This window comes from Eumetopias jubatus, unplaced genomic scaffold (assembly GCF_037043125.1).
Source record: "Eumetopias jubatus isolate StellerSeaLion01/CBP00866 unplaced genomic scaffold, mEumJub1_p1.0 scaffold_5, whole genome shotgun sequence".
NCBI lineage: Eukaryota > Metazoa > Chordata > Mammalia > Carnivora > Otariidae > Eumetopias > Eumetopias jubatus.
The window spans coordinates 47119648-47132129 of NW_028274811.1; the positions used below are offsets into that span (position 1 = coordinate 47119648).

The 12482-nt window shown below is 35.4% G+C and overlaps 1 protein-coding gene across 5 annotated transcripts in view; it reads left to right on the forward strand.

The window, feature by feature from the left end:
- Positions 1 to 12482, forward strand: part of IPO11 (importin 11) — a 194632-nt gene that overhangs the window by 114357 nt on the left and 67793 nt on the right. For all 5 annotated transcript variants that reach the window (XR_003612426.2, XM_028123860.2, XM_028123863.2 and 2 more), the window contains 3 exons: positions 2979 to 3074; positions 3955 to 4068; positions 10298 to 10419. Coding sequence is in view for 4 of the 5 variants with exons in the window: in XM_028123860.2 (XP_027979661.1) it covers positions 2979 to 3074; positions 3955 to 4068; positions 10298 to 10419 (332 nt within the window). In the remaining variant the exon portion in view is untranslated. The remainder of the gene's footprint in view (positions 1 to 2978; positions 3075 to 3954; positions 4069 to 10297; positions 10420 to 12482) is intronic.

Consider the following 12482-nt stretch of genomic DNA (forward strand, 5'->3'; position numbering starts at 1 on the left):
TTGTATTTTTTAACTTTTCTTTAGACATTCCCTTTACCTCTTGCTCAAAATTAGAGAATGCTGTCATCCATGGGTACTATTTGCCTACCTTGAGAATGTTTCAAAATGCATGGAGGTGTATTTGATGGTGATCATGTTTGGAGCATGCTCTTGGCACATAATGAACAGAGACCAGAGATGCTAAAAGCCCTTTGATGCATGGAGTATTCCTGAACAATAAATCCTTGTCCGACTCAGAATGTCAATAATCACCCTGGAGAAACATTGCTACAAGTTTTAAAGGCAACTTGGCTCTGCCTTGAGATTAGTACTTGCTCATAACCCTCTCATATGGTGTCTGTTTTCATTCCTTCCCTCTTAACAGTGGGGCTGGAAGCATGGAAGATTCCTTCTTTGTCCTCATTGCTGCTTCCTGACTACTGCCTTCCTATCTTCCTAAAAAATAAAACAAAAATAAACAAAAAAAATCTCACTGTGCTTGAATTTCATGCCGTCATTGTTATGATAAAGGGAAGCACTCTCACTTATCCTTCAGAGTTTTCACCTGTGACAATCAGCTCATGATTGATAACCTATATAATTATATTATAAATGAAATAAGATTATTTCCCAATATACAAGCAATATATATGCAACAAGCTGTTTTTTGTCTAATTTATTGATAAACTTACAGGTAGATTGATTTTTGGATAGTGAGTATATTTTTTCTAACTTACCTTTTCTCTCTTAAAAGCCATCCCCCCCTTTTTTTTTAAATAATTAACACACAGTATACTATTAGTTCTGGGTGTACAATATAATGATTCAACAGTTCTGTACATACTCAGTTCTCAACACAATAAGTGGCTCAGATGATTAAGTGTCTGCCTTTGGCTTGGGTCATGATCCCAGGGCCCTGGAATCAAGCCCCGTGTCTGGCTCCTAGCTCGGCAGGGAGCCTGCTCTCCCTCTCCCTCTGCCTCTCCCGTGCTCATGTTCTCTCTCCCTCTGTATCTCTCTGTCTCAAATGAATAAATAAAATCTTTAAAAAAAAAATCCCTTTCACCTATGTCACACCACCTCCCACCTCCCACCTACCTCCCACCTCCCTTCTGGTAACCACCAGTTCTCTGTTTTTAAGACTATGTGACTTGGTTTGTCTCTTTTTTTCTTTATTTGTTTTGTTTTTTAAATTCCACACATGAGTGAAATCATATGTTATTTGTCTTTCTCTGACTTATGTCATTTGGCATTATACCCTTTAGATCCATCTACGTTGTTGCAAATGGCAAGATTTCATTCTTTCTTATGGCTGAGTAATATTCTATTTGTGTGTGTGTGTGTGTGTGTGTGTGTGTGTGTGTACACCACATGTTCTTTATCTTTTCATCTATAGGTAGACACTTGGGTTTCTTCCATATCTTGGCTTCTGTAAATAATGCTGCAATAAATATAAGGGTGCACATATCTTTTCGAATTAATGTTTTGATTTTCTTTGGGTAAATAGCCAGTAATGGGATTACTGGATCTTATGGTACTTGTATTTTTAAGCTTTTGAGGACCCTCTATACTGGTTTCCACAGTGGTTGCACCAACTTGTTTTCCTACTGACAGTGCACGAGGATTCCTTTTTCTCTACATCCTTGCCAACACTTGTTTCTTGTGTTGTTGATTTTAACCATTCTGATGGGTGGGAGATGATATCTCATTATGACTTCAGTTTGTATTTCCCTGATGATGCGTGATGTTGAGCATCTTTTCATGTGTCTGTTGGATATATGTATGTCTTCTTTGGAAAAATATCTGTTGATGTCATTTGCTCATTTTTTAAAGGATTATTTGTTGTTCTGTTTTGATTTTGATTTTTATGTTGAGTTGTATAAGTTCTTTATGTATTTTAGATATTAACCCCTTGTCAGATACATTATTTGCGAATATCTTCTTCCATTAGTTGGATTGTCTTTTTGTTGTTGTTGATGGTTTCCTTTGCTGTGCAAAAGCTTTTTATTTTCATGTAGTTCCAATAGTTGAATTTTGCTTTTGTTTCCCTCGCCCAAAGGGGACATATCTCGAAAAATGTTTCTGCGGCTGATGTCTAAGAGATTACTGTCTACATTGTCTTCTAGGAATTTTATGGTTTTGGGAATCACATTTAGGTCTTTAATCCATTTTGAGGGTGTTTTTGTGTATGGCGTAAGAAAGGGATCTGGTTTCATTCTATTGCATGTAGCCCTTGAGGTTTCCAAACACCATTTGTTGAAGAGACTGTCTTTTTCTCATTGCATATTTTTGCCTTCTTTGTTGGTTGATTGACTATAGAATCGTGGGTTTATTTCTGGGCTCTCTATTCCCTTCCACTGATCCTTGTGTCTCTTGTTGTGCCTCCACCATACTGTTTCCTTATTACAAAAAAGCCAACACTTTTTTTTTTAAGGTTTTATTTATTTATTCATGAGAGACAGACGGAGAGTGAGCAAGCGAGCGAGAGAGAGAGAGGCAGAGGGAGAAGCAGGCTCCCCAAGGAGCGGGGAGCCCAACACAGAACTTGATCCCAGGACCCTGGGATCAGCTCATGACCTGAGCTGAAGGCAGACGCTTAACCATCTGAGTCACCCAGGTGCCCCCAAAAAAGCCAACACTTTTGAAATGCCTTTTGCTGACTCTATTAGTGTACCATTTTGTAAGGGTTATTTGTTTAAAATGTAAATGTAATAATGACAACATGGTACCTGTTATTAGGATGTGATTAATTATAATTCTGTGTGAGATGTATAGCTATATGTATTATACACTTCATATCAAATTTTATATCAAATCCATTTTTAATGGATTATCTTGTAAAAGTGTATCTAATGCCAGAATATTGACTACCTCGTGTATTTGTGTGTATTCTGCGATTTAGTGTGTGATATTTAATACATTGTTTTCTTTACCAGTGTTTTACATGAAGCAGTGACTTGGATTATTTAGTGTTACCAGTGATTCTTTCTGGTTTTTAGGTTGTGGAAAATGCCCTTAAAGTGAACCCAGTATTAGGTCCACAGATGTTTCAACCGATTCTACCCTGTGTTTTCAGAGGTATTATAGAAGGAGAGGTAAGATTTTCCTTAAGCTTCTAAGGATAGTAATGGACTCTAGGGTTCTACTTTTATTTTCATTCTTCATTGGAAAATTATTTCTTCTTTGTTGTTAGATATAAAAAGAAAGCTTTTCTTATTATTAGGGTTGTTTTGAAGTAAATTAAGTAATTTTCAGGGTAGTTATATAGCTTGGCATTTTCTTTCTCCAGAAACTATAGCTTCTTCTTCTTTTTTTTTTTAATAATCTCTCGCATGCATGTATTCATCCACAAAGATTTGAAGCAGAGTAATGGGAAAGAACAGTGCTGGTTGTAGTACGTGTTGAATATATGAAAATACCGGTTATTTTCTAAGTCAGTCTCTTTAAGTGAATCCACGTAACCATGTATTATACGAGTATTTACAGTAATATAAATAAATAAATAAGCCGTTGGTAAATATTCTGTGTTCCTCTGTCTTTAAAATCTACATTATATGTATCTTACCTTGTATGACATATAATTAGAAAGTTACTTATAACTCAGGTAATATTGGCAGTATATCCTAAAGCGATTTTGAAGGAGAATATTATTTTATTTTTATTTATTTATTTATTTTTTAAAGATTTTATTTATTTATTTGACAGAGAGATAGAAAGCACAAGTAGGCAGAGTGGCAGGGAGAGGGAGAAGCAGGCTTTCCGATGAGCAGGGAGCCCGATGCGGGGCTTGATCCCGGGACCCTGGGATCATGACCTGAGCCGAAGGCAACCGCTTAACCGACTGAGCCACCCAGGCGCCCCGGAGAGTATTATTTTATATCCCTGTTGACTGTTACCATGTCTATGATTGTTCATAGTCATGTTTATACTCATACCTTGATATAATTTTATGTGTGCTGTATTTTGATTGTACAGAGGTATCCTGTCGTGATGTCAACATACCTTGGAGTTATGGGTCGAGTCCTGCTACAAAACACTAGTTTTTTTTCTTCACTTCTTAATGAGATGGCACATAAATTTAATCAGGAGGTAAGAATCAATTTACTTAAATTGAAGAAAGTCTTTTCAAATAAGGATTGAAAATAATTGGGGAAAAAATAATTTAAAACTCTTGTATTTAAAATTTTGTATTTTAGAACCTTAATAACTTACATTGTACCCATGATTTTGAAGAAGAAAGAAAAAAGAATCTCTGAATAACAATTGAAATTTACATTTGTTCTCTTTCATAATAGCCAGCTTTATTCTGCTTAACTGTAGGATGGAATTTTGTTTTGTTTATGGTTGCAATTTTTTGTTTACTCACACTTAAAAGGAAACAAATACTTTACATATAATTATTTACAATCTTTGTTCCATTCCTTTATTGAGCTTGTTCTTAGTGTCATGTGATGAGTTTCCATCATAATTATTATGGGAAGTGACTTTTTCAGCAAAGGCTTATTGAAAAAATACTATAACTAAAACCAACCACCAGGGTAAGTATAGAATAGGTTCTTGAGTGAGATGTTACTTGAGACTATATACATTATATTAAAATACAGTTTTTATGTATTAAGTCCTTAATCTTTTCAGATTTGTAAGATGTGGAAAGTTGAAAGTACTTGAGTGATGTCTTTAGAATGGAGGCAGTTTGTAAAATCTTTCGTTTTGTGAAACAAAACTGTTTCCACTTCAAGGAAATCTAGAATAAGAATGTACATAATTTTTTTAGAATTAGATTTGAATATAATCTAATTAGAAATCCTAGCCTTTGTTTAGATGGATAGAGGTAAGGTTTTTCATTACCTTTATTAAATTTAACTGCAATGGGCTAATATTAAACAGTTAAGTGAGTTTATTCAGTTGAGTTCAAAATTTGTGGAGTGATTTTAATAACGGTATATTTAACAACAATATAAATGTCATGTATTATTAAATTCTCGCAACAGCCCTTTAACATAATAGTATTTTAATTTCCATCTCACGTATGAGAAATCTGAGGCTTATAGAGATTTACTGACTTGCTCAATTTCACACAGCTAGTAAATGATGGAGTTGCTTTATATACTCCAGCAACCTAACTTCAGAGCCTGATATCTCAGTGACCACACTGTGCTACCTCCTGTCCGTCCTGGAACAGGCACTTTACACTGTACACTGGGGACACTTGTTTTGACAAGCTTAGAGTAGCCTTCAGGGAAAAGAGTACTTGAATGGGCAATTTCACAATAATTGTATGAGTGTTATGTCAGAGATATGTTCAGTATGCTGTGGGAAGCGAAAAGGTATCTACTATGTTACGTTTTTTCCAGGTTTTTTTTTTGTGTGTGTGATAAAATACATAAAACATAAAATTTACCCTCAACAATTTTTAAGTGAATGGGTCAGTGCTTTTAAATATATTCATAATATACGATCATCAGCACCATGCATAGGCCGCCTCGACTGGGCTTAATTTCATATTAGAGAGAAATAATGAACCGTGGCTACTGCTGGTACTGTTGGAACCCACTGGCAGTGTGAAAGATTGAGGAAAGGGCTGTTATCATTGGTTCAGACTTATTTCCGATCCTGTCTTTAGAGCACGGGCTTTTCATGGAACAATACTTCTTATCTTTTCTCTTTTCATTTTTCATTATGAAGAGGACATTTTTTTTTTTTTCTCAGAGAATTTGACAAAACTGACGTCAAGCCATCATGTTTGAGTGTAGAGATGAGGGAGATGAAAGTGAATAAAATAGTATTCTAGTTCAACTGGCTACTTCTGACTGTGAGCACAGTTCTGAAGAACATCAAAAATATATGCAAGAATTAAATAGGGCGAGGAAAATGAGTCCCAGTAAATCTAGAGAGCTTTGAAGGAAGCAGGGATCTTGGAGAAAGAATTCTCTTTTCAACCCGTGAAAACAGTATGAGATAGTAGAGTAAGCCAAGTTAAATTAAGAGTGATTCTGTGTCTTTGGGAGAGGAGCTGGACTCATTGCAGCAGTCACCGGTAGAAGGGTTTGTCCTCGAAGCACTTGTTATTCGGAGTGTTTGACAGTTGCTTGTTTATATTGAATGAATAATGAAAACTTGTTAGACTGATCACCTAATTGAGAGCTTAGAGCCTTGGGGTATTGAAGAATCATAGTTTGTTGTAGGGAAATTTACTCGAAAATCGAAGTATTTGTAGGCCCTTTTTTCCCTTTTTCTCCTGCGGGGTATGAACAACCATTGTGGAACTCAGGGTAGGGACAAGGGCTTTTCCAATGAGGGTGTCTCACCATTCCGGATCTATATTTTCATTTAAATCATCTGATTTTATGTGGGAGTGGGAAAAGGGATCTATAAGCTTCTAGTTGTTCTTATACAGATTCTCAGTTTTCCTGTTTTGGAGCTCTGTGCCTCACGTCTGCCTTCTTCGTGGCCTGGGGATTGCAGGGTTCTGAGAACCAAAGCTGCTTATCTTAGATTGTCATTCCCCTGGCAGGCAGCTTCGTTTCAGGCTTTTCTCTTCTGCCCAGTCACTTAACATTCTTTTGTCCACCTGCCATCCTCCAAACACTGTTGCCATCTTTACCCAGTGTAGTTTCTCTTCTTTATAGACCCTATGGGATTATTCCTTTGCTTTTTATATTTCTTTACTTTCATTGCAGTGGAGTTTCGGGGGGTCCAGCAAATGCATATTTTCAGCACTAAGATTGTTTTCATAATGTCTATATGCTTCCAGGGTAAATAATTATAAAGATGTAATAAAAATGTAGATGAGTAATTTGGGTAATATTACTGGTTTATCTTTGTACAAAAGATTTGTTCCATTTGTCCTGTTTAGAATTTTCAGACTTTACTGAACGTTTACTTCAGAACAACCATGTTGAGTTTTCTAATTATATACATAGGATTTTATCACTTCCTTGTTGCAAACCTCCTCAGTTCTGAGATTTCTTTTAGATCGAGGAATAAGTCTAACCTCTCTAATGTAGGTTTGCCTACAAACACCTACCGTAATCTGGTTCGTGACTCCTTTAGCCGCTTCTGGAGCTCATTGATCAGGCATTCACTGCACAGAATGTTTTTCAGTTTCTGGAGAGCACCTGTCTTCCTCTTGCTCCAGAGGCCTTGCATACAAGCTTTTCATTCCCTGTCCCACAAACACTCCCTACCAATCTCTCACCTTCTTGAACTTGATTCCTCATCTTGTTCTATTTTACCTTAAAGCTCAACTCCTCTGGATGACTTTGGCTTAGTCTCCCAAGTTTTAGTTAGGTCTTTCTAGGTGTTATTGTGGTATTGGGAACTATGTACTTATCAGGGCCAGGTTTGGGTGAGACAGGTGAGTTGCTGAGAATGAGCACCTCCTTACATTTTGCAGCTTACACACCTTTTTTTGTTTTATCCTTGTTCTGGCTCTGTTCATGTGCTCCCCAGGGTCAGCAGCCTACGTATGGCCTATGGGCCAGATCCAGTCTGCTTCTTGTTTTTTCAAGTCTGTGAATAAAGAATGGTTTTTATGTTTCTTATTGGTTGAAAAAACAATAAGGTTTCCTGATACACGAAAGTTATCCAAAATTTTGTACTGGGACACATCCGTGTCCATTTTTTGCATGTTGTTTATGACTGATGTTGGAAGTTGAATAGTAGCATCTGAGAACATATGGTGCACAAAGCCTTAAATATCTACTTAACTGTCCCTTTACACAAAAGGCTTGCTGATCCCTGTGTTCTAATTGCTTGTTTAAAGTCCCCACAAATTCACTGTTCTGTGATGTTATTAAGTATTTTTATAATGAAGGAAATAAATAAGTTATAAATAAAAACAGACAATAGAGATACCTGCCTATGCTGTTGAATCTTTATTCCAACCAGGTACATTATCGTAGCTTTAGTTGAATATATTACATTTTAATGATATCTTGATACTTGCTTTTATAATGGGTAATGGTTTTTAAAATCTTGCTTACTAGATAATAATTGCAGTAAATCTGGAGAACATCTCTACCATTTGTTTCCAAATTATATGTGTATTGAAGACTCGTGGTATATATCAGAAGTTACTGAATGGTAGTGTTTCATGGTTCCCTTAGTGTGTTTGTAATATTTTCACAGTGCTCATAGGCCAAAAGAAATAAAAATATCTAATAGTTCCTTCTATTAAGTGGTTGGGTCCAGACAGTTTAGTACGTATTTGTGTCCTAATAACTTAGTAGTTATTGAAAAATAATACACAAAAGTCTAAAGAAAGAATATCTTTATTTCATTCTTAAATATTCACAAATACTCACTAATGGAATATATGTGCCTATTGAGCACGACTCAGATTCTCTAACTTCAGAATCAGTTTGGACTCCTCCACCTTCACTTTTTGTTTTACCTGGATTTCTGGGTAGTACTTTGTAAAGATAGGAAGTCATCACAAGGAACATTTTTTGCAGTATCTGACCAATATTTCTGTGTTTCTCTGAATAATTGTAAATATTCTTTGAGTTCATTGTGGCATCTTAGGATGCAGCACACAGTTTGCAGAGCTCAAGTATAAATAACTGTCTTGAACTAATAAGTGTTCCCTTCACTGTTTATTTTTGTGTTTTTTAAGATTTATTTACTTATTTATTTTATATAGAGAGAGTGCATGTGGGAGCAGGGGGAGGGGCAGAGGAAGAGGGAGAGAAGCGGACTCCCCACTGAGTGTGAAGCCCGTCCTGTCGTGGAGCTCAGTCCCATGACCCTGAGATCATGACCTGAGCAAAAATCAAGAGTGGGGTGCTTAACCAGCTGAGCTACCCAGGCACCTGTCCTTGACTGTTTTATTACTTTTAAAAAATGTTGAATTATTTCTTGGAAAATATGTAGAGGCATAAAAGTAGAAGAGTGTGGGAACTTAAGATTGATTTTAAGTTACCAAAATCCATGAGGTAGAGATTTTGATATTAAATGCATTTTTTGAAAGGTGCTGTAAGTGAACAAGTGTTTATGAGGCAAACCCTGAGATTCACTTTCAGTCTATATGATCAGTACAGTTGGTTGTGTTTTACTTTCTAGATTCTAAGTGTATCAGTCAAGGTTCTCCAGAAAAAATAGAATCTATTGGGTGTGTGTGCATCTACACACATTACATGCACACACAAAGAAGAGAAGAGAGAAAGAATATGAGAGATACGAGAGAATGGTTGGGGGGAAGCAGGGAGGGAGTGATTTTAAGGAATTGGCACAAATTATTATGGGGACTGGCAAGTTCTAATTTTTTAGCGGAGCCTGGAAACTCAAACGGGATTTCTGTGTTATAGTCTTGAGGCAGGATTTCTTCTTTTCTGGGAAACCTTAATTTTTGGTCATAAGGCAAAATTCACCTGATTGAAGCCCAACCCACATTATCTACGGTAATCTCTTTTCTTTAAAATCAACTCTTGGTACATGTTAATCATATCGACAAAATGGTTTCACAGCAACATCTAGACTAGTATTTGACTAGTATTTGCCCATAAAACTGGACACCTTAGCCTAGCTAACATGATAAGTACAATTAACCAGCACACTTTCTACTTCTGTATTATGTTGATTTCTTTTTCTTTTTTTTATAAAGATTTTATTTATTTATTTGAGAGAGGGAGCATGAATGAGAGTGTGCAAGCAGAGGAGGAGGGAGAAGCAAACCTCCCGCTGAGCAGGGAGCCAGATGTGGGGCTCAATCTCAGGACCCTGAGATCATGACCTGAGCTGAAGGTAGACACTTAACCGACTGAGCCACCCAGGCACCCCTTATGTTCATTTTTTTTAATATAGTATATAATGTCCTAGAAACTGACTTATTTTTTTTTTAAATTATGTACGTTGAGGTTGTAACCTGCTCTTTCCTCTGAAAGTAGCAACAAATCAGTCCAGCAAATTACACCTTAACATTTAAATATCTAATCATCCAATGAAATAACTATAACCTAAGTACAAGTTGACAGTTTTGAAAAATGCATGTACTTTTTTAGTGTACTTGGAAGAATGTATTGGATTGGTGATTTATTAAATGAAATTACTAAAATCACTCATCAGCTGCATACTGATTTTGAACAGTCTCTAGCTCTCAGAATAAATTGGCTCCCAAGGTTAATTAGAGTCATTTTCTGGTTTTGCTCAAATTATTCCTTTCCAGCTCAAGCCTTGCCCCAATTTCTTGTATTTCAATTTTGTGGTTTGTTGGAATTGAACTTTAACCATGCCTTATGAGCTTTTAGACTTTAACAGTACTTATCCACAAGTAAATAGCATTTCATATATTTTGAGATGTCTCTTGCTCTTTTTTCAGATGGACCAGCTTTTGGGAAATATGATTGAAATGTGGGTTGATCGCATGGACAACATTACGCAGCCTGAAAGAAGAAAACTTTCAGCTTTGGCTTTGCTTTCTCTTCTGCCATCTGATAATAGGTGAGGAAATGTTTTTTAAGAATTTGTTTCTTTAAAGCATCAAAATATTATCACCCTTTTTGGCCATTAGTATTGCTGCATGTTGCTGGGCAGTATTTTATGTATATGTGCGCTCATTTTGTAAGTAGATAATGCTGGGGCGGGTGTTAGTCTGGATCTAAAAAGATGTGAATGGGGGTCGTAGGCACTGCAGTTCAACTTGGTCATATTCATTTAATAATTTAATTTTTGTCTGAATTCTCATTTTTTTGTAATCAGATTTTACTAGACTTATTTTAGGTCCTTTTTAAATATAAGATGAATATGTAATAATATGTCAGTAGCACTTCATAAAAAGTGTCCTTCTAGTAATTCAAAAGAATGTTACATAATTTGTTGGTTTTTTATTTTGGATTATCTCCAAAAAAACTTGCAAGTACTTTTTTCTCATTACATCGATGAAGTCGTTTTATTATAGTTTACAGACTTTGTTAAAATTCTTATTTCCGTAAAGCAAATGCAAAATGCTTCGCTTTGGATGTTATATGCGAATATCTATTCTTTATTTTTACCCCTGTCTTTGGGAGTTTTGCATTATCTGCTTTTTTTTTGTACTTTTAAGTTTAAAGGCATAAAAGCAGGTCTTAAGACTTGATTTTGTAGAGAAGGGTAAACTAGATCATTTTGTCTTAGGGAACTTTCAAACACATCAATCCTAATGATAAATTAGTGAAATAAATCCATTTAGCTTTAGAAATCCTTGTTAAAAATGTAGGTATTATTTATTTCTAGTATAATAGTTTGAATTAAACACATAGGTAATTGTTTTGTCCTAACACCATAATAATAGATAGTAATGACTGAGCACGTACTGTATGTCTTTATATTTTGCTACATGTTTGGCATTTATATCTCATTCAGTTTTTAATATAGTCCTGAGGTATAGGCATGATTATTTTCTTTTTATAGAGCAAAGAAATAACTTAAAAATGTAAACTAACTTGCCTAGTGTGTGGCATGTGGCATGACATAGGGCATATTTTGACCTGGGGCAACTGGATGCCAGGGTTTGCTCTTTTTAACTACCAGGTGGTACCCTTTCTGAGGTGGACATGCACAAGATCAATATATTTTTCCTCACTGTGAAATCGAGTGGCATTTTATTAATTTTTGAAAACCAAATTTTAGCTACCTGTATTTTATTGCTGTTTCCTTTTCTTCATGGGTAAATAGTGACTTGAGATTATTCAGGCCTTTAAAATGGAAATGTTAAAAAACGTGGTCTTTGGCAGTAGCCAGCACTATGTAAACATTTGTGGAATAAATTAATGAATGGAAAAACAATATTAAGGTTAGAAAAGCATCTTAGGATTTTCTTTAATGTAAAGTACTGAAAATACTGGGTAAATTAGAAATGACACACATTAGATGAAGAAGGATATCTAATTGTATCTAAAGCGTATTTTACAATTTTTATGAGACAACTGTTTTGCTTTAATATTTAATTTTATATGTGTGTGTTCAAAAAATACTTTTTATATATAAGTGGCCAAAATAGTTGGCTTCTCTAAGGAAAATACAGTGTTTCTTTAAGTCAGGAATAGACGGGAGTGCGGGGGGGGGGCTCACGTCATTCTGTCTAAATTGAGGGGCAGAACTTTAATTAAAGACTTGGAGTTCTCTTAAATATTAAGATTTCAAATTGCAAAGTTGAGAGAAGATAGTTGTGATACGAAGAGCGGATCTTGTTTTTAAAATGAAGGAAGTATTGGAAAATCTTTTGGGCACTAATGAATTCATGTCATTTTAAGGATACCAAGAAAGTCCTGAATAATGTAGTAATAGAATTTTGAAGAATAATTATTTAACTTTATAGTCAGATTAGTGACTAAAGAAACATTGATAGATACAGAAAATGTAATGATCTGCAAAAGAAGCAAAAAACTGAATTGCTGTGTAAGTTTGCCACATCGTCATTGGCCCATGATAGAACTTACAGAGATTTATATTCACACTGTCTAGTGGAAATTTAGGTCAGCAGTTTTATTGTTTTCTTTTATTACTTTTCCTCTACTTAAACTACG